The sequence below is a fragment of the Hesperophylax consimilis genome, chromosome 1, assembly GCF_061612785.1.
Source record: "Hesperophylax consimilis isolate HC1 chromosome 1, BYU_Hcon_1.0, whole genome shotgun sequence".
Classification (NCBI taxonomy): domain Eukaryota; kingdom Metazoa; phylum Arthropoda; class Insecta; order Trichoptera; family Limnephilidae; genus Hesperophylax; species Hesperophylax consimilis.
The window spans coordinates 3709343-3732624 of record NC_142836.1 but is presented as its reverse complement, the minus strand read 5'-3'; the positions used below and the strand labels follow the sequence as shown (position 1 = coordinate 3732624).

Genomic DNA, 23282 nt, shown 5'->3' with positions numbered 1-23282 from the left:
TATTTCATAGATTATGGTGCTTCTGGGAAACATTCATTAAGCTTGCTCGATTGGAAATTAATGACGAAATTAGCAAAGATCTGTTCATGATAAGAATTTGTAAGGTACAAAACGCGTTAAGATAATTTTAGTATATACAACGGTGATGTGTTGTCACTTTTCCAGGTTTTCCAGAGAAAAAAAATTGTATTTTTATGTAATACCATATCACACTGAGATTATTTATATCAGAATACACACAAAAGATCATGATGAAAATAATTTCCCTCAAGGCCTATGTTATCTTTGAAGATGCTGTGTGGGGGGAATTTTTAAGGAAAGGAAAGAAAAACTGTTATAAGAACGGTAAAAGGTATGATGGGTAAAGAGACATCAGTTGGAGACGTCAAAAGGTCTCCCTAAACTAGGCCTCGAGGCACCCCTGCTAAATCAAAAAACGTAGCTAACTACTAGGCAGAGATGTTGGTTATCCAATAAATGGTTTCTGGGGCGGCGGTACTCAAAAATTGACTGGACTTGGCAATACGGTATCACATACATAAGCACACACTTCACCAGAATCTTTACACATCTTCCCTAATGATGGACAATGTAATGCTGCCCGAAACATAGCTAAAAAAGAATATAGTCACGGCATAATATCCCAAAAATAATACTATCATACTTTCCCTTGATTATTTTGGGCTTTTTTGTGATAACGTCTTGATTAAAATTACATCTGTCAAAAAATAATGTTTCTATTTTCTTATCTTCACTTAATTTGATGTTGACAATTTAAAAATCGGAGTATAAATAAAGTGTGGAGATTATGTAGCGAGCGTAGTAATATATACTTAAGTAGCAATATTTACATACATGGGATTCGAGCTTTTACCGACAATTTCCGGCAATTCATATTATCACTCTCATTAATGAGAAGACGATGAAACTTTTGCTCTTACGTAAGTGATGTAATTTAATTAAGCGTTTATAATAGATGATGTGAGATATTTCAATTTTATTTTTGGAATACCTTAATGATTAAAACCTGGAAGTGTAATATTTCATCAGTGAAGACAATATAAGCGATTCTTAAACGAATATTTGAAAAAGATATAAAAATGTATAGCGGCGCCCCGACAAGGCGAGCATCCTGGGTTCGAGTCCTAGATGTGACCGTATCCTTTTCTGTTTTTTCTGTTTCAAATATTCGTTTAAGAATCCCAAATATTGTCTTCAATAAGTAAACATTATATATATCATGGCTTGTCGCAACTTAATTATTATAAATGAAGTTAAATATTGAGAAGAATTGTTAATATGTGTGGGGTAAATAAATCCCAAATTTAATATCTTTATTCAAATAATTTAGACAATTCTTCATTAACTTTTTATTGACCTTTTGTCAAAAGTATCATTTAATCACTGGTTTGACAATGCTGTATTTTTGCAAATGATGCGATGTAACGAGTAGATATTATTTGTCAAATAATTACAAGCTTGACAAACTTTTATATGTAAACAATTTTCTATTTCCAATTTTAAATTACTCTTTTTTGGAAGACAATCAACATAGCTTGCCCAAACTCTCAAAACAGGTTTCCAAAATGACTACCAACACTACTGGGCAAGCCATTTTGGGGATTTGGGGAGTATTGTCAGACCGAAGCACTATGGAAACCACGATTTGGGAAGTTTTTTAGGCCGAACGATTTGGGGAGTATTACGAGGCCGAAGGACTATGCGAAGCTATTATTGCGACGAAGAAGTTTCGGAACGCAATTAGGAATGTAAGAATTTTTTTTTTCCTTTTGCATTTTTATATTTTCTTACACTTTATACTTTGTAATTATCACTTTTTACCCATGTTTATATATAATAAACTATAATACCTGCATATGTTGTGCCTTGTGTTTCTTAAATAAATAATCCCATCTTAAATTATAAAATATTTCTCTACTAACTGGGTAATTGAAATGTTCAATGAATATCATGTATTACTAAAAATTATCTTGTATTTACTTTAAAAATTATCTTGTTTTTCTTTTAAATAAATAATCCCATCTTAAATTATTAAGTATTTCTCTTCTATAATGTATACTAAAAATTATCTTGTATTTACTTTATGTATACAAAATAAAAAATACATGTACCTTCGTATTGAAGTCGCCATATTCCTCCTGTTTGATGCCCTCGAGAAGGTGCGACGAGTGTTGGTCAGCGAGAGGGAGTTTGCTCTTCTGGCTGTACTCAAATCCCTTCCTGATTTTCTACAGAGGAGATACCTGGATATAAAAAAATTATAATATATATTAATATATGAGTACCAAAACTTGTCTAATTATTTGAATAATTACGTAATTTTTTTAATCAAAAAATATATTAAGGCAAAAAAGTTTTATCACGGTAAATTCTTTCGTAATAATTATCTTCCTTCTTAAGCAGCAAACAATATTTATTTTCCATAGTTACGTCAATTTCCGTCATTGATGCGACCGACAATTGTTAATTGATTGTTTACAGAGTCAGTTGAAGCAATTGACGAGAGAATCATGGGTATTTTGATCGCGCATAGTTTAAAAAGAAGCTACAAGCCAAAAATGTGTATATTCTTGGTATACGAGTACCTTATATTGTAAGTAATATAAATCAAAATCGCTTGAAAAACGGAATCTAGAAACGTTCGATTTCAAGCAAAACACTGGTTTTTATTTATTTTGTAAATAATTTTATAAGAAAACAAAAAAGTTAATCAAGTGAAACTCTCACAGACAATCTTAACTATAATAATGTTTTTTTAAATTTGTTCCCTTTACGCTTTAATACATTTCTATTGGAAAAAAATATTTTTTAGCAGTTTACATTTATATTTTTTACTGCGTAATTTTTTATTTTTTTGTATTCTAAGGAAAGCGATAGGAAAACCTTCAATTTATCTAAAACTTATTTTTTGGTATTCATAATGTACACAAATTCGTTATAAAGATTAATCAAAATAGTGATTTAGCATTAAACTTTGCCCTAACTATGCGATTGGCAGTATGTTCAATAATGGCTCTATCTATCGAGCCCTTCGGAATTCAATTTTGTAAACGAGATTTTGTTTTGCTAATAATAGCATTATTTATATTTCAGGAGGCGGGCATGGGCACCGCCGCCCTTAAATTCATTCATTAGATAACATATAACATAAAAAAAGTTAATGTTAATACACCACAAGAGTCCAAACTGATCCCAACCGTCTGGAGCCAGTGAGACTATGGCATCCCCAATTGGGGTATCTTGTGAAGCTAAAGGTAGTGGGGAGAGAAGGAATAAAGGAATAGGAAGGTGGGAGAGTACCTGTCAATCTATCTATCTTCCATTCTGGAACGTTATGCAAGTATACTATATATTATTTTTAATGAACACATTGTGTTAATAACAAAAATTTATCAAATAAAATTTACTTGCACATGCCGGGAATCAACCGGCGACCTTTGTATTGCTAGTCGAGAGCCTTTCCTCGTGAAGTGATTCTGTACATTTGGTGACTTACCAGAGGTGCCCGGGCTCATGGGGTGAGGTTTGTCTATACCTTGGCGGTGGATGCATCTGCCCACCTATGCAAGTGGGTGGCGGGCTGGATCGAGAGAAACTGGTTGAGGGAGGTATTTTGATCTCTCTAGCCGGACTCTCTCAACCCATTGTTTTACACCGTAGTTAGAGGGATGGATTCCTACCTCTGTAACTCCTTGAAGCACTGACCTCCAGATTCTTACCCACCCTTCATAACTTTTTCCTTCTCGAAAATTCCTCTCATTCCGTTCCTTAAAAATACCCCCCACACAGCATCCCCAAGACGACGTAGGCCCTGAAGATAATAATTTTTCCCAATTTTTTTTTTTTTAATTTCAAAAAAAGTATATTCATATATTGCGATTGTATAGAGCGATGGAAAGTAAAATCAAAAGATTATTACCGTATTCGCACATTTGAGGTACTCTTTCAGGAGTTCATAAAGAAACTGGTGCTGGTGTAATGTCAGTGACGTAAGCTGTATGACAATTGACATCGATCGTCTCCGGATCCCTTTACGCGACAAGTCTGATCACAATAGATCAAGATAGTTTTGTGATGCAAGATCACAAAAATATCAGCCTGACTAATAGATTCAATCAAATTCGCGTAAAACCTAAGGAACGTGCATTATTTCCGAATTAAAAACCACATATTTCAGTGTGTCGATTAATAGAGTACAGTAGCTTAAAGATGGTCGGGGAAAATTGACATTAATCAAGATGCTCGCAATGGCTTGCGATGGATCTCTCGTGAGTTCTGCCATACCTACCTGCAATGTTTATAGTTTTTTTTTGTTTCTTTCTTACCAATAATAATTAGGTGTTATTGTTTGAAAATAAACTTTACCATGAAATATTACACTAATCTTTTTTTCTCAACTCAATTAAAATGAGATGAATATAGAAGGTTATTTCCTCAAAATTGAGCGGAAACTAGAAACATTCCGTAGATCATTCTGTAAACATTTAATTACGCTGCATTTCATTTGCCCGTTTTTAGTTGGACAGCATTTCTATTGATAATTTTTGTATAAAATATTCTATTGCACTTTGGTCCATTGTTTATTAAAACTCCGGGGAAATTGCAAATACTACAAACAGCATGCTGGAAACCGTAGATTTTAATAAAACTGGGTCGGCTCCGTTGGAAGGACACAGGTCTATATTATTCTTTATAATAACTAAAGTTTTTTTAATAATTCTGAAACTTGCATTGAAAGGAGATAAATCCAGTTTTTTAAATTTCACCAGCCCCATATAATAATTTTCTGTTTAGCAAGTTTTAATTTTAAGAAAGGCTTTTCTAGTGTAGATACCTAACGTTGGCCCCAGAAAAACGAAAAATCATTTCTCGAAATCGATAGTTTCTTTAAATTACCAAATTTTCATGCAAAATTGCAAAAAAATCTTAAGTATCGAAAAATTGACATGGGCTGTTTTTGAAGCAAGCCACAGAATTATCTAACCAATTTATCTTCCTCAATTTTTCTGTCCTAATAAACTTACATCGGTCCGTGTTACATTCTAGATTTAATTGGTTTTAGATTCAATTAAGACGTGAAGTTTGTTGATCTAAGTCCTTGTGGATATTCGTACCCACCAGAGAGAATAAACATGATGGGGTTTGCCAACTTTCCAGCGTTTAATTTAATAAAATGAAAGAATGATTTTGATAACTGATTTAATTTGACTAAAGATCATACCTAATCAATAGCTTCCATAACAAAATTTGTAGCAGAGCGGTAATATATTGCTTTAAATCCAGTTGTCATGCGGTCAAAACCTTATAATATTTAACATCCTAAACTAGCAAAAAAGGCAAGAGATGTCGCACATTATAATAAAAATGGACATATTTATCCCAAACACTATCCAGATTGCATTTAGTTCAGTAAGAATCTTGCGATCACACATACCACACAATCTTAGATCCGATGGATTTCCGTGCTTCTCTGCCTTAACTTAATTTCATTTTCTATTTAATTTTTAATTTTTTTTTTATCTCTTTTTATTTATTTTACTTTATGTAAATATTATTTGTACTTATATCCTCTATGGGATGTGTGGGATTGCACTAACCTCCCCACATCCTGGAATAAAGAATTTATTATTATTATTATAAAGATAAGAGCCAATAAAAATAGTTGATTTGAAAATTAATAAAATATTGATAGTTCTAGTCGAAGTATGATAAGTTAAATATGACCGAAAGAAATAGGGTCGGATTAGCTCAGTGGTAGAGCAGAGCCCCAGCAAAACTAATGTCCTTGGTGAATTGCCAATTGCCAAATGAACGTATATTTTTTATAATTTTTCAGTTTCAAATATTCGTTTTAGATTCATTAATATCAATGATTACATAAAAAAAGTGTATTAATTTTGAAAGGAGATACAATCCATTCAAAATCTAAATTTTAATAAATGAGTTAGCCCTAGCTCTGTTACTAGATAGGAACAACCGTATTCTTAGATAAAATTACTTATATTTCTCCAACTTTAGACTTCTTTTACTCACCCCCAAATCAGATGTGCAATAGTTCTACGGGCGGCTCCGGGTTCAATATACAATAATTACCATTCTGAAATCATTAATTACTTTTTTTTTAATGTTTTTATTTTAGTAATAGCTGAAGTCCCCGATTTTTTAAGAATGTAATGCAGAATATCAAGTAATCAAAATGTTCAATTTCGGAATAAAACTGTTGATTTGTATAAATATCCAATCAACACTGCCTGTCCTGTACACGCCCGCCATAGTGTTATTTATATAAATGGAGTTGTTAAAAAAAATGTATTTTGCAAACACAAAACAGACCGTATAATGTACCCACCGCTGTTTAGTATATAAACTTAAGAAAAATGGACACAAGAGGTAAAAAAAACAAACAGAATTAAATTATAATATGCGTTATACTTCTATCTATATAATGAAAGGTAATGCAGCGCCCTTAAGGTGATTTTTCACAAAAACTGCTATATCCAAATCATCAAATATAAAATTATTATTATTATTAATCAACCATAAAAAAAAGCGCTGAAATCATAAAGTTCTTAAAATTTCTGTATTGTTTCATGAAAACCTCGAAAAAAGGACTAAGAAATAAATTTATTATCTATGACGCAATGTTTTTTACAAGTGTGCTTCAACCTACAATAACCTCTTTCAATAAAAAAATAATATTCACATTATTTATAACAGGAAACTCCGTATAAAATATATTTTAGTATGTGGAATTACTTATACGTAGAATAAATCGTTTTGTTAAAACAATTAAAATCAAGAGATATGGCAGAATTAAGGCCTCTCTCTCACGAGTCGGTAAGCCGCATACATTTTACGTGATGTCACGCTGCCTGGACTCGCACGCGGGTGTGTGATAAATGCGGTTTACGATTTATAACAAATTATTAGTAAAAATATTTTTTTTGTATTTCAAAATTATTCATTTTGGGATTTGTAGATTTCAAACCGACCCGTGTGGGAATTACCAACTGTTAACCGACTGGGCCGAGGTACTTAAGATATCACACGTTTTTCGCAAGTTTTTGTGGGCTTTGAAAAAAAACAAACGTTTGAATATTTTTATCTATGAAAACGACAGGTATTTTCACACCTACTGGTATTTACGTTAGAAGATGAATATTTCTGAAAAGAATAAATAATCGTAGTTATTATTATATCGAAGTATAGTAGATGGCGTTGACAGATTCTGTCTTCAGTGGGTCTGCGTGAAACAAAGAGATCCAAATGTTAGTCGGACAGTCTTTACAGCAATATTCACATTTAATGTCAGCTGTCAGTGATGAAGTTACACACCTACATCGGTCCCAAACAATGGTTTCAGTATTTGATTGGTAGATGTCAAGGTTTTATAAATATTCAATATTATTTTCGTTAGTACATTTTATTCTAATAATTTGTTTAGTTTCACAGTTAATACATTAAAACAGAGATTTGAGGAATACGAGTATACGAAGACAACTGAACTTCCAGAAATGGTGCACAACTAAAGTTTATTTAATCAATTCGGGTTTATTTCAAAATTTATTTATTCGTTTTAAATAATAAATAAGATATTACGTATTATTATGGCATGTTCCAGAGTGGAATAGATACTTGGGATGGGTTGTTTCGCAAAATTTGAACAATTCATCAAATTTCAATGTTTGTTTTCGGATTATGTGAAAGTTTTATTCAAGTTTGTTATTATTTCATTATAGGCTAGTTGCTTGAAAAAACTAAAATGATAACGGAAATTGAAAAAAAAAATTCCAGAGCTCGAATATTAACTTTTAAATTTGAAGAATTGTTCACATTTCAAAATATTAGTAATCCGGTTGCAAATGGGACTGCAGGCCGCTTCCTGATAAACTTTTAGTAAGTTCGCAATAAAATCGGAAAACGTGTTCATGCAGCTGCGTTTGTCTTAATAATGAAATACAAAATTTACCAATTTTTATGAACACGTGTTCCGACATCGTGACAAAATATTGGTATTTTAAAGTTTATCAGGATACCTATTAATTCATTCATTAATGGTCTGCAATCCCGTTTTCATTTGAATTTAAAGAGATTATGTTATGATCAGTATGTTTTCACCGTGCACCATTCACAATACGGGTTTGGTGTGTATATTTATTAAATTAAATAAATTATTCGTAGGTTTGCAAGTACATGAACATTTATTTATTTATTTATTTGGTTCATTATTCATAGGTTCACGATCACTTGTTACTAGATTACCATCTCTCGGTGTCTGAAATGGAAGTCTGGGTTGGTAAAGATTTGAATTAATTAATGATGAGTTAGTACCTACTTGGGATAAATTCATTTTGAACGGAAATTTCTGCAAAATATAGGACTGTCAACGCTTTTCTACAAGGAGAAAAAATAGTATTGTTGATTTTTAATGCCCGGTTAAAAACGGGACTGCCGGCTATTTCCTGTTAAACTTTTAGTATATTGATATTATGTTTATCAAAACACGTGTTCGCATCTGCATTTGCCCTGATAATATATAATGACAAAATATAATGATATTTAAAAACACGTGCTGCATCATCGTAATAATACATTCCTTTTTTTAAATATTTTTTTACAGGAAACTTATCAATTTATTCGTTATGTGACTGCAGTCCCATTTTTAACCGGATTACAAATTATTCTTATATTACATAAGAAATTCTTAATAAATTATCAAAATTATAAAGTATTCTCCGTGTACCTTGAAAACTTAACAAATTACAACAAATAAAAATTGTGAAAAGACATAATTTAGTTTTAATTATTTCTTTTATACATACAATAATATGACTATTCAATTATTTATAAAACACAGTCTTAAAAAGTTCTGTTGTATAATTATTACTACGCGTGACAGCTGTTTCGCCTTCTGAAGGCATTATCAAATTGTGATGAAGCCACTTACGGACAATATATTTATATTATTTCCGTAAAGGTACTTATAATGTAAACCAAATTTCTTTATTTTTATTACCTTATGTATGTCATTGTCTTTTATAACTTGATAATATATATTTATCGAAATGAATTTATGCAAAGGACATGTAACTACTATAATAATAAATTTGCAAATATAGACACTCATGCTGACATATTCACTGCTAGTTACCACTACAGAATTTCATTGTATCACATTCTAACTCATATTCACGACTGTTAAATTGATTGTACCTAATATTTTAATATTAATTGCGTGGCAACTTTTCCTTATCCCTCTGCTCCCTTTTCCCGTTCCAACCTAAGTATATTTAAGTATAGGTAGTTATAATCACTTTTATTTATTGCTGTTTATGGTAGGCATATTATAGGTTTATCGTTTCTTGAATTTATATTCTTATTATTATTTTTCTTATTTGCTGCTTTATTCTGTTTTTTTTTCTATTTTTATTAAATATTCTAGTTTACAGGTTATTTTTGTGTTTCTGAATATTTATCTGTGAACATTAATAATTGCTCTCGTTTTTGTTATCCTCTTATTTATATTGTATTACTAAGACTGTTTATGTTCCTCAAATAAATAAATAGATAAATAACAATAAAGCAAACTTATTATTATTGACGAATTGCACATCTTGATAATATATGTTATAATAAATTACTAATGGCCACTATGTGATATGTATATGTATTCCCTATAGTTTTTCTCATATAAAAATACATTAGTAATTTTCATATGTTTTATATTTTTTTAAATTAAGGATTCGGTTATGGATACTGCCACCACACCTCTGCGATTCATAGGTTACCCCAAGTGGCTCGCTACGTTTGGTGACTTGAGCAGGGTTACCCTGCGAGGTGTATCCAGGGCTTGGTGACAGATGTGTCTGCCTTTGCGGGGACCGTTTGACCTCTGCAGCTTCACTTTGCATCGCCGTGGCAATGAGGTAACGTCAATCCTGGATAATAACTTTACACAGGAGGTGTATTTGTGGTAGAATGAGACGTACGTGATTAACGAAGAATGAGGTGTAAAGACAATATTTGGCTTGGAAGTGAGTGGTGGGAGAGGTCGAGGACGCCCGAGGAAGACATGGCACAATTAATGGGTTATATACAGTCAGGAGGCCCAAAAAAGGGATTTTTGAAGAATTTTTCCCGATAAGACTTTTTTATTTATTAAAGTAAAAATTCGTACACATATTATGGCAATTTTAAATAGTATTTTAAGAATTTGTATTTGTAAAAATAATTATTTTGAAAGCTGCTATAGCTGTTTTCCAGAAGCTCCTCTCAAAAAAGGCATTTTGCGAGGACCATCATATCTCTGGACTGGATTATCTAAAATGAAAAAACCAAACGGATTTCTTTATAATAATAAATATTACTCTTATTGATAGAAGGATAGAGCAAAATATTTTTTTTTTGACAAAATGGCTGGTCTCAAAAAAAAATCAACTTTTCACCAAAATTTTGGCCTTTTATTGTTTATAAAAAAAATATTTATCAGTGAGAACAGGAATTCGATTAATAACTTAAAAATATACCTAAGAAGTTTGTGTTAAAATTTGAGAATGATCGGTTGAACCGTTTCCGAGTAATCTTGGTCACCAACTTTAAAAACACACTTTTGAGAAAAACGCATAAAAATTTTGAAAAGTACTTTACATGGAGTAAAAAAAATAGTTTTTCAACTTACATCGAGTCGTCTATTCCAGAGCCATATATTACACTATATAATACACCCTCCGCCCTTTCGGCAGCTTCTTATAACTCGAGTTGGTGTTGTCTGCTGAACATTTTTCCCTTTCGTGTGCTATAATGTGCTCTGCGGTCGGAAACGGCCACGCGCTGTTTATCCTCTCTTTCGGCGTATGAATGCGCTTTGGGCCCAAGTAAAACCCCTATTACATTCATGTAATATAATAATGATGTTGTAAATTCATTAAATATGCCGGCAGCTATGTATACAGCCATTTCTACAGTTTTGGAACCGGCCTGAACTATTTTTGGAGAGATTTTCCATATCAGTTGATTGTAGCTCTCGTTGTTGTTTTGGGTGAAACCACCCACACATCTTTCTTATAATTTCTCATTGCTGAGATCTGTATAAATGGGAAGTATAGTCTCATCAAAATCTTGTGGTTATGACGAATGATGATGCTTGAAAGTGGGTAATTCATTGGCAGCTACTGCCCGTTGCCAACTGCACCATGACTCTGGTCTGATAGGGCACTTCTCGTGTTGAGGTTTTTGTCCGTTGAGCAATAATGATAATATGTGGCCCAGATAACATTATACATTTTTTTTCACGGGATCCCAATTTCTCCTAATTGCTAAGCCATAATAAACTGTCAACTTGTTGATAATTTTACCACAAAGTTTGCCTTTTCCACCAAAAGTTTTTTTTTTTTTTTTCATTTTTATTATCAACTGTTTCCACATTTTTATTCACACAATCTCGATGTCACGTGCCCATTCTCTTCTGTACGTGTCCAATACATTATTTCTTCATAACTTCTTGATCGCCGTCAGGTGCAACTTTTAAAACCCCTGAATACGTTTTGGAGTCACCGTCTCCGCTCTGACACGTCTACAAATATGCGTGTAACTACGAAAATAATAACCGGATTGACTTGAAATTTTCTGTGTGTGTACTTAAATAAATTTTTATTACGAAAATGTAATAAAAATATCGTTTTTTTGAAAATTCTAACCGTATATAACCCTTTATGTGAAACGAATACTTATTACAATGCAATATTATTATTTCCAGCTTAAGAATATACCCAGCTGTCAAGTACTCTAGAACTCATAACCTTAAAAATTTACCCCAAACCTTTTATAAGTCACCAACCAACGCCGGGTATACGTCAACTAGTATTTAATAAACCACGACTTTAAATTGATTGAAAACCTCTTACCATGTGAGTTAAGTAAGTAAAATTAAACAAACACTGTGAATTTTATTCATACCTGTAACATGTTAAATAACAAAACAGAATACACTGTGGTTTTTTTCTAGGAGGGAATTTCATATAATTAACTTTTCAAAATGGCATCGGAATAAAGATTATATAAAAAATAGCTTTTATTTTTCCAAGAGCTAACAAACTTCAAGTTTTCAAGGGAAATATGTTTTATTTCGGGGAGTCCATGTCCTGTCAACTGTGGATGGGACACTGGTGTCCTTCACACAAAAATCTAAGATTGTTTTTAAAGCGATGTTAATCTTAATGTACTAAAAAGAGTCGTTTGCGATAAATATTCTTTCAGAAAATACTTTTTATTTCATGTATGCAGGTTTTTTGACTGCTTTGAAATAAATTATTTACGATTTTCAGCGTGTCATTTTTTTCCAAGGTCACGGACGTCACAACAGTCAACTGGTTAAGGATATTCAACCCCAGTGGAAGAATAATCAACCAAGGTATAGGAAATTACATGGAGATACTTACAAGTGACTCGACTTTCATGCGGGCTTGACGCCAGTTGCATGCTAATGAGCGTGCTTACCAGCAAGCTACGCGAGTTGCTTTCGTATCGACTACTCGTTTGACAGAAATGACGTCTAAACTCGATTTGAATGTTTCATTTATTCTAGATGTGGGGAAAATTACAGATTTATAAAACGATAATTTTCCGGAATACGTAATAAAGGATTTAGCGAAAAAGGCATGGAAAGGTGTGAGGTTGGAAAGAAAATCCCATTTTAAATCATTCTCATATAGTTCCTTGGCGACAATGAATGTTCTATAATAAACATTCGCTGTATAGGTGAATGCAAAAACTTACGTTAAATAGTTTTAATGCTTGTAAATATAAAGTAGAACTATTTTTTTGTCTTCGTCGCTAGAGTCACTTGACATCGTATTAACTTGACGGCTTCACATGAAAAAATGCTCAAGACTCGGCATATTTCGGGTAGCGCCGTGCACGGAAAACAGCATTAAAGAGTAGCATATCGATAGGCTACTTGTGGTTGCGTCACAATCATGAAGATTGTAAGAAGGGACTAAGAAGTCGGTAGCTACCTACTGATAACAAGTAATTATTTTAAATAAAGTTTCCCTGTAATAAATATATTATAAAGTATCTTTTTTTCGACGACATTTTGTTTTGACTAAAAAACAAATGCTTATAACATCACTCTACGGTTATCGTTATTTAAAACCTACTGAAAACCGCCACAAAACAAGTTTTCATCACTTTGATCAAATAAAAAAAGTTTTTTTGGTTTCTTTATCAAATTGCATGAATGAATTGTAAAATAATTAATTCAGATGTCTGAAATGAGATAAAGCGTACCGACATAATACAATTATCAGTATTTTTTTTTTATTTGAGACACAAACAGGACATTTAAAGTACATTCTTAGTATAATATATATAGTATAAAATAAATTGATATACAAATATAAATGTCTCTAGACTAAAAAAATATGATTTAAGATTTTCACGGCCAAAAGTATTTTTGTTATTTGTTTTTGGGGTGTTATGCCGTGTCGCGCTAACTCCTTCTTTAGCCAACGTTTCGGACAGCATTGCAGTGTCCATCATCAGGGCAGATGTGTTATTTAAACAAAAAAAGTCTCTAGACTATGTTAGCCAAAGAACAATGAAACAGAATGTAGTTACATATAATCACACTTTGAACATGAACAAAGAACTTAATCAAATCACATATGAACTTTATTACTCGCTTTTTTTAAATTCACGTATCTCTTTTAGAAATACGAACGAATAAAAAAATATGTCATCCGTTTTGGTGGGTGAAATATGTGCGGTATATTAACATAGATATGTCTCATAAAACGAGAATATATCTATTCCCTTTCAGGTTTTCACAATCAACCCTTTCTATTTCCTTTATGTTTTTGGTTTCAAATTATTGTTTTTTCAGGGAAAATTTCTGAATAATAAAATACGAAAATCGTTTTAGAGTATAAAGCCATTTTACTTTTATTTCGACAACTTTGTTTTTTTTTCGCCAAGTAGGCTATTAATTTATAAACGTGGTAAATAAGTTTTATGAGGACTTTTATATCATTTTGAAGTCCCTTAGCTGTAAGTTTCGCATTTTTTGTATTAACAGAAGGGTACAAAATGCTTTCTTATGGTAGTTTACGTAAAGTAAGGTAAGGCCTTCTCACTAATCACAATTTAACACTGAGTTTTCGCAAAGCTTTGTTCGTGCAGAGTGATTTATGCGAATTTGAGTGGTTTTAAGCAGTTTGCATTTGAAAGAAAAGTTTATTTTCGAAATTTCATATTGCTCGTGAAAGAAAATAAAATAATTTCAGCGTCTTTTTTGAGAGTTGAATTTTTAAACCACCTTACGGAGCTTCGCAATCAGCCTCGTATTTTTTCTTATCGAAAGATTACTCAACTAGCCACCATATAATTAACCTCAAGCAACTTAGTTTAATGCAAAACATATTGTATCACTATATAATAAAGTATGAAAAATGTCTATGAATATTTATAGACTTAAAAAAAGGCATTTTACAGTATTTCACATAAAAAACTAATAAATAAATTAAAATCCTTCGGAATAAATGGAGAAGTTTTGGAATTACTTACTTAAATAAAAGACCCCAAGAATTTGAATCAATATACTTTTTAGGCCGTTTGCTATTTATCGTGTATGTTAACAATATATTTAATGTCTCTAAATATGGCAAAATTATTTCACATACAGACGCCACAGTATTGCTAATAACAAAATGGCTAATGCAGATATAAACAAACTAAAAAAAATGTGTGATGTAAATATATTGACACTAAATTCGAAAAAACTTACTATATACCATTTAACAATCCACTCTAAGATTAAGAGTCTAAGAGTCTGAGTCTAAGACATATGTATACGAAATAAATATTTACTCAGAAAAACATACTTTGCTTTCTTCAAAGGATGGGGTGGATCTTACAAAAAACACACACAACTCCTTTATATAGCACAAAATATTCTATTTAAACCATATACATATTCATCGGAACTTTTACTTAAAGTCAGAAAACTCAATACATTATACTTCTAACAATCTAACAATAGATTACTCAGAGAAACGTCAATACAACTAAATGTAGTATTTTTTACAGAAAGTATCCGAAATATAAATAACAACAAAGACTTGAAACTTCACGTTAAAAAGCACCCGTAAATATATACTGAATACTTTGGCATATTGCATAAATAACTAACAAAATGACACATCCCCCATACACACAAGCCTAGCTTTATTATGGTGGTACTTTTTATATATAAAACTAGGTGAAATAACTACTTCTTTTTTCTGTAAATTATTTAATATTATTTTTTTAATGAATATTTAATACAAACAAATAAAAAAAACTCCTATTACAAAAATCGATCGCAGACTCAAAAGTACATATTGAAGTCCTACTCTATAATTGGTGAAGCATAACGAAGCCATTGGTGTGACGTAACTACAAGAATGACAATCGCCGTGATGGAACAATAGATATGATTTAAGATTTTCACGGCCAAAAGTATTTTTTGGTTATTATTTTTTTATTCATTTATATTATACGCCCATACGAGCTTTTACAAACGTGTAGCATAGATAAAAATCTAGTTGGACAGTAATTATGAAGTAAAATTTGACTTTTAAATTATAAAGAACCCATAGAGAAGAATAAATCTATTCTTATATAAATTATTATTATTGAGGAACGTTATTATAGCCATCTTGTAATATATTCCGTACATTTGAACGCATCTACTATTTCTGCGAAAGTATTGGCAACATTATGCAATCTAGGTACAAGTTAATATCTAAATGACTCAGTCCTGATATTGTTGTTGCAATCAAAAATAACTTTGATCGATTAGTTTTGTTTGGCATGGAAGGTAATAAGGCTGAATAAATCAGGTCTGTCTATAAGTCCATTTACAAATTCAAATATAAAAGTTAAGTCGGAAACAAGTCTTCTATGTGAGTTTTAATAATATGACAGAGTCCATCATCTAGACAGATGTATATATGCGTTAACGTTTGTGAAGTAATACCGTTATGCGTGCGTTAATCCTCTATTTCAATAACATGATTATTTAAATTAATACCACCACCGTCTAGTGCTGGATTCCGGAAATGTGTATTATGTAGTTCTGAAATCCGATTTACCTACTTCGGAATAAAAGAGCATTGCGCGCCACTGGTTCGAATGTAGTACCCACTGTTAGTGTTCAAAATAACTATGCGATCAACACTAGAAAGAAAATTGATAAAAAAACGATTATAATCAGTAGGATTTTAAAATATTCAATAATACCCACAACTATCTGAATCTAATTATTTGACATCTGTCACCTGTCATTGATTTACCTATATTACGTGGAAATGTTTCGTTTCGTCATTTGGTTTTATATTCAAAATATTAATGAAAAACACTTACTGTATGTTTATTACTGATTGTGAACGTATATCTCTGTTAAGTTTTGTGAATTTTGCGTGATTTTTTTCATGATTTGTTGACGGCAACAACATACGAATGCTTTCAGGTGATCTTTGGTTATTTTCAATTTGTTGCCATTTATAGGCGTTTCCCAGTCCAAAAATTTAATTTCTTTTGCAATGGCAACTATCTGTGTACAATTATAAGTATGAACATAATTATCGTGTAAAACAAACATTTTTTATATAGATCCCGATACAGTTTCCATAATATAGGAATCGTGATGAAAAAATCCGTATGTAAAACGCCCATTACACACTTCTATTGATGCATCTCTTCAGTGGTGAGCCAGATTTTACATCACCTATTAAGAGGAACGTCTACGCGGCCTTTTCTATGCAAAATTTTAATTTGAGGCCTTAATACCCAACACAATTTTTTTTTATTGTCTAAAGCAAGGCCGTGGCCCGCGAACGAATTATAAGTGGCCCGCGTGAACCATTTTCAAAAAACCCGCCAATCCGCCAATTTGAAAAAGAACGAGAATCAGCGACGAAAAAATATAACCTGTTGAACTCATTTTTTAAACAAAAATACACCGGTTTTTGACCCCTCCCCCCCCATGGAAATCGAAAAATTGTTGTGGGGAATCACATATGATGTTTTTGGGTGCGCGGAATTTTTTCTCAGCGAAGTTCCGTAACAACCCCCCCCCCCCCATGGATTTCAAATATTTTGTGGGGAGCACTCATTTTGATTTTTTTTTGTGGGGAATTATGTTTTATAGAAATTCTCTAACAACCCCCCCCCCCCCCCCCATGTAAATAGGAACCGTCAGGTATTCAGTGGCCCGCCAGTGATTCAAAATCGTCAATTTCGCCCAACTGTTAAAAAGGTTGGGCAGCCTTGGTCTAAAGCAATCACTTTTTGGTTTGACATATTTAATAAAATAAAATACTTTTTGTTTTACAACCACGAGTTTTTAATAATTTTTAGAACCGACCGGTTTCGCTTTACTCAAGCATCTTCAGGGTACAAATTATAACTAATACCTTATTACCTAATAATTTATTTTTTGGTGTTCTAAATTTAAGAAATATGATCTATCAAAGATTACAAAACAAATATTATGAAATATAATACTAAAGAAAGTGTTTTTAATGAGCATAAATTCTAATTACAACTAACCGATTTATGTCGGAACACAAATTTTTACGTAAAAAAAGGTTTTTCATCAGCTTAAATTCTAATTGAAACCAACCGATTTATGTTGGAACACAATTTTTTACGTAAATAAAGGTTTTTCACGAGCATAAATTCTGATTGCAAGTAACCGATTTATGTTGGAACACAAATTTTGCCGTAAATAAAGATTTTTAAAGGCCAATAGATCATTATTTAAAAAAACAAATAAATTAATTATAATATATCCGAACTAGATATTTGCTATACCTTTTGATTAAAAAAAATACTGTTCACTTTGGTTGAGTATTTCGGCCTCAAATCCATAGTTAAACTTTGTATGAAAGCAGCCGTTCCACTTAAGGTATCCTTTATTGGTAAAAACCTTCTTAGCTTTTCAGAAAGCGCAAGGAGAGACAATAATATTATTCGGGCCACAATAACCGTAAATCGACTAGCATACGAAAGTTCACGACTTCCGTAATGTTTATTGGACACTTTTCCTAGCAATATAAACATATTTCGCCTCGTATTGCTGACACAGCCTGCTTAGAGACATACATACGTTTTATGGTTCCGTTCTAAAGTTGGGTACTTGGGCAAAGGAAATAATAAAATTTGTGGCATAATGCGAAATTTGAGTGCGCCATTTCGAATCTTGTTGGAATTGTCCTGTTCTCTCGTAATTTTCATAAGATATCTAACCGAATATTTTTTTGTTTTGTTCATAAAATGTGTTATATATACTTTGAGTATCGCCCTGGTGAATGACCACCATCCGAAAAGATACTTTAAATGCCATCAGACGTGTTTAATGACCAGATCTGAATAGCAAGTAGATACTTCCACACTGAGGGAATACAAGAAGGCGCTGCAAAAATGCGCAATACCTTTACACGAAAATGTCGTCTCCCACCCGGCATGCCGCTTGAAGTCCAGAAAGCCCTTCTGGGCGGAAGGAGAGAGGCTCCTCCGATTACCTCTCACCCCAAAAGATAGCTGGAAACTTGAGTGGCAAACGGCCAACGTGGGAAATGCCCATCTCATACAGGACCCCACCGAAAGACAGCCTGGGTTCTCATTGCCTCGCAAAACCTGGTCCGCCATCAATAGGTTAAGGTGCTCCCATAGCCGCTGTGCTCACATGATGCACAGATGGAGCCTTAAAGAGTCAGCGATGTGTGGATGTGGTCAACGAATGCCCGCTCCATTCATTCCCCGGCGGGATTGATGAGGTTCACATGGCGACGCCTGAGGCCCTAGAATGGCTCGCAGACATAGATGTCCCCCTCTGATCCCACCACCATACGAAGGAAGAAGACTTTCTACCCTTTCTCGTCATCATCTCTTTCCGTTCCCCAAATCCTTTACACTCACAACGTTGCCCCACTGGAGATGCCATAATCCCATTGATTCCGGACAGTTGATATTTAGTATTCACACAAACATATAAGGTTAAATTCTACTTTCGACTCTTCTACTTTTTGCAAAAAAAAACCAAACTATGAATTTTAAACTTATTTTACAGAAAATGTTCTTAGTTTGGGTTTAATTAAAAGAGAAAAAATAAATACCATAAAATCAATAACATGCTTCGTATTGAGTGTGATAGTTGAAAAAAATTACCAAATAGATATCTTTATCGGTTTTTAAACATTTTTGAGCGTTTTTGCTCGACGACAAGATTTGAATAGCCAAGTATGATCCAACCTTTATTTTTTCCTTCTCAGCCTAACAACATATTCGAATTGTTGATTACTCAGTCCTTGGGCAGTTGGGACTCTTCACAAAATAAATATTTGAAGTACCAAAAACGGTAATTCAAAACCAAAAACATTATTGGGATTGAAAAAATAAAGCTGCGTTCGCACTCACCGATTAAAGTGTTTTTTGAAGGCGCTGCTGACGCAGTAAAAAGCCACCGGGTTGATGCAACTGTTCATGAAATAGAGACAAAATAAAGTTGCGTTCGCACTCACCGATTAAAGTGTTTTCTGAAGGCGCTGCTGACGCAGTACAAGGCCACCGGGTTTATGCGACTGTTCATGAAGTAGAGACAAAATAAAGTTGCGTTCCCACTCACCGATTAAAGTGTTTTTTGAAGGCGCTGCTGACGCAGTACAAAGTCACACCGGGTTGATGCAACTGTTAATGAAGTAGAGACAAAATAAAGCTGCGTTTGCACTCACCGATTAAAGTGTTTTCTGAAGGCACCGCTGACGCAGTACAAAGCTACCGGGTTGACGCAACTGTTCATGAAGGAGAGACAAAATCCCACGATGCGGAAGATGTGCCAGAATGCGTTGTAATCTTCTTGAGCTGTTGGACTGAAATTCACAAAAAAACCATTAATTTTTTATTTGCTTACGATAAAATGAGACAAAATGTTTGTCAGTGCTGTAAGCCAAATTTATAGGTATGTGCCATTCACGTCCGAGTATGCGCTAATAAACTTTTAGAGTCTTCTCATGATCTGTATAATTACAATTAGCTATATAATGATTAACGTGAACGATGAATTTTAAAAGTTTGCGTGCATCATTCCTTCAAATATCTACAGCCGCGTACACTCATCTATGAGCTGTAACCATAAACGTAACCATTACCATTACAAGATATTATAGTATGTTCATGGCTCGCGAGCCTGCTGCCGTCGGTTTTCTCCGTGAATCAAAGGGCGCTCAACGCGCACCGGCTTACCATTACGGTGATGTGGAAAACGCGTACATACTACATCCTGGTTACTTTGTCTGCAACGGTTACAGTAACAGATCGCAGATGAATACGCGGCTTAACATTTAACACATTCCACCTCCACCTAACCGTAGAAAATAAAATTTAAAAAAGCCTTTTATTATTACAATGAATGTAAAATTCCCTCGTATAATTAATTCTCCTAACTCTGGAAAGATTGAAAAGGGTTTTTATTTTGCGACTCAAAAACTTTCTTTTTCTAATTCTCATTTTAGACCATTACTTATGTCGGGTATAAAATGTTTGAAATATAACATTTGAGTGATTTATCACATTTTGGAGCGGACTTCCTTAAAATTATTAAGACAAAACCTTTTTTAAGTTGAAGTTAAATTAGCCGAAAAGATAATGCTGCCTTAATTTTCACCTCTCTTGTCAGGAAACCTAAATTATATTTTTCTGAAATTATTTTTATCGTTATAAAATATAATTATTTTCACTGATTTCGCTTAGCAAAAAAGGGTAATTTGAATATTTACTGGATAAAAAATCATTTTATAATCTCAAATAATTATAATTTATAAAGGTCTTGTGTTCTTCCCAAACATTCCCCTTCTTTTTTCCACTCCATTCGGCTTCATAACACACCCCAATAGGGGATGACGTAGTTTTACTGGCTCCTACAGTCAGTTAAATGATTTCAGTCTCTTTTAAATGATTTACCTGTAATTGTTTAGGCCATGTTCTATAGAAAGCATTAATACTGAGAAAATTTAATTTTTTTTTTCTAAAATGTATCATTTATACTGTCAAGCTTAATTTGTAGAACTCTATTTCAATTTTTTATTTATTTTAAAACAAACAGTTTATTTATAAGCATGAACAGTGATGAAACAAAAACTTGGTAACTACGTTACGTGGTTAGCTTAGGTTTGAAGTTTTATTTTTCTTTATCGCTTTTAATGAGTTTATATCACATTTTAAAGGTATTTTGAATAGTTATTGGGTTGTGTTATCATGGAACCCGCGTTATCTTACTAAAAAAATAGTTCCAGTTCTCAAGTTTCGAGAATGTCGGCAAGAAAATGTTTCTTAGATTTACAGTAACATAAAATCTAAAAAACATTTCTTCATTTATTTAATTTGGTTAAAAGTTTAGTTACAAAAGGGGGTTTTGATTGTTGGTGTCTTGCCCGGAATTAGAGACCCGGTTTAAATAATTATTAAAAACTCACCTGTAGTAAAACCACATCATCGTAATGTGGTAAGGAAGGAAGCATATGGCGAATATCAGCACGAATGCTAATACTGTTACGGCCACCTTTCTCCTTGCTCGCACCTAGAAATATAAAGGAGATTCATACTTTCAAAAATGGGAATATACTAACAATGTAGATGTATTATGATGTATACTATATATAGTCTCCTTATATTGCATACAATTGGTAATTTACGATGTGACTGCCCTGACGCTATAAGTTTACTATCACTATATGTACCTCCGAAACATACTAGATGGTATATATTATTTAACAAAAATTTCTTCGTTTTTTTTATTTGTTTTTGGGGTGTTATGCCGTGTTGCGCTAACTCTTTCTTTAGCCAACGTTTCGGACAGCACTGCAGTGTCCATCATCATGCGCTGGGTGGTGGTGCGAATCAGCGTGTAAGTACCGATTCGTATGGAAAAAGATAGAGTGTATAAACTCAGCTGTTCCGGATGTGACAAGGTCTATGTAGGCCAGACAGAGCGGAGTATCTCCAAAAGGATCTCAGAACACTTCAGAGCTTGTAAACTCAGCCACCCTGACAAGTCGGCAATTGCCGAGCATTTGATTGACACCGGGCATTACTTTGGATTTGTTCCTGAAGTCCTGGGGAGACCCAAAACTTATAGAGCACGGCTGATTACGGAGGCCATTGAAATCCATAAAAATCCCGTAAACATTAATAGAGACGATGGAGCTAAGCTCAATAGTTCCTGGTATCCGGTAATTGACGGCTACACCAGAGCTAAACGAAGAAAACCACTTTAAATAAAAAAAAGATACGTTAATGTTAGTTCTGTACTGATGTACTGATTCGACTTTGTAGCTTGTGGATTTTGCGCAGTTTGAGGATTTTTCGTGGCTTGTAATATAGCCACAAAACTGCTTCCGTCTGGCTTGTGTTCACACAGCCAGGCCCCAACACCTTACAGCCGGCCGGAGAAATTTAGCCGGCCTGGAGCAGGCGCACGCGCCCCAACTGCCCTTTTCAAGGCAATCTTCGCAATTCACATACGTCGTCCCAACTGCCTTTCTCAAAGCATTTTGCAAATTACGCAACTAATTCAAATTTTTCTCGTTTCAGAATAAACCAACTCCAAAATGCCTTACCACCGCACACCAAGAGGAACAGCGACTTTCAAGAGAAACAAGCCCCTGCCTATGTTATTCCCGGAGGGAGCCACTGGCTGGAGAATAAACCCAGACACTCATGAGCCTGAGTTCAAGTTTGGATCGTCGCAGACCAGCTCCGGCTCGGCAACCGGTTCACCAAGAGCCACATCACCCATGGTAGAGGAATGGACGAGGGCTACGGCTTCAAAGCGCCCCCATTCCCCCCCAAAGCCCATTTTTCGTCTGGTTCACGAAAATAAATATGAACCCTTACATAAAGTAAGCGAACCAGCAGAAGAAATATCGTCGCCACCGACGAAGAAACGCCCGACGCCACCAGGACCAGTGGCATCCTCAAGCCGAGACCAGGCGCCCACCAGACAAAGACCAACGACTACAGCGACTCTTGGGAAGAGTACTCGAGTCCCGCCCGTAATCATGGCCATAGGGTCAATGACGCACGGCGACATCACGAAGGAAGTACAGAGGCACATTGGAAGTGCCAACTTCAACTTCCGGTATGCCAAAGGAGGCAAAATCAGCGTTGTGGTGAGCTCAGTAGAAGCCCACAAAAAACTGACAGCAGCCCTACGTGGAGAGGAG

At 33.7% G+C, this 23282-nt stretch overlaps 1 protein-coding gene and 1 pseudogene across 1 annotated transcript in view; both read right to left on the bottom strand.

Annotated features, from left to right (window-relative positions):
• Positions 1-10695: 10695 nt before the first annotated feature.
• Positions 10696-11985, bottom strand: LOC149426144 (uncharacterized; annotated as a pseudogene).
• A 7804-nt stretch (positions 11986-19789) lies between these two features.
• Positions 19790-23282, bottom strand: part of CCHa1-R (CCHamide-1 receptor) — a 257472-nt gene continuing 253979 nt past the window's right edge. The window contains exons 6-7 of the mRNA XM_089639267.1: positions 21534-21637; positions 19790-19931 (exon numbers count right to left, since the gene is read on the bottom strand). Coding sequence (XP_089495393.1) covers positions 19790-19931; positions 21534-21637 — 246 coding nt within the window. The remainder of the gene's footprint in view (positions 19932-21533; positions 21638-23282) is intronic.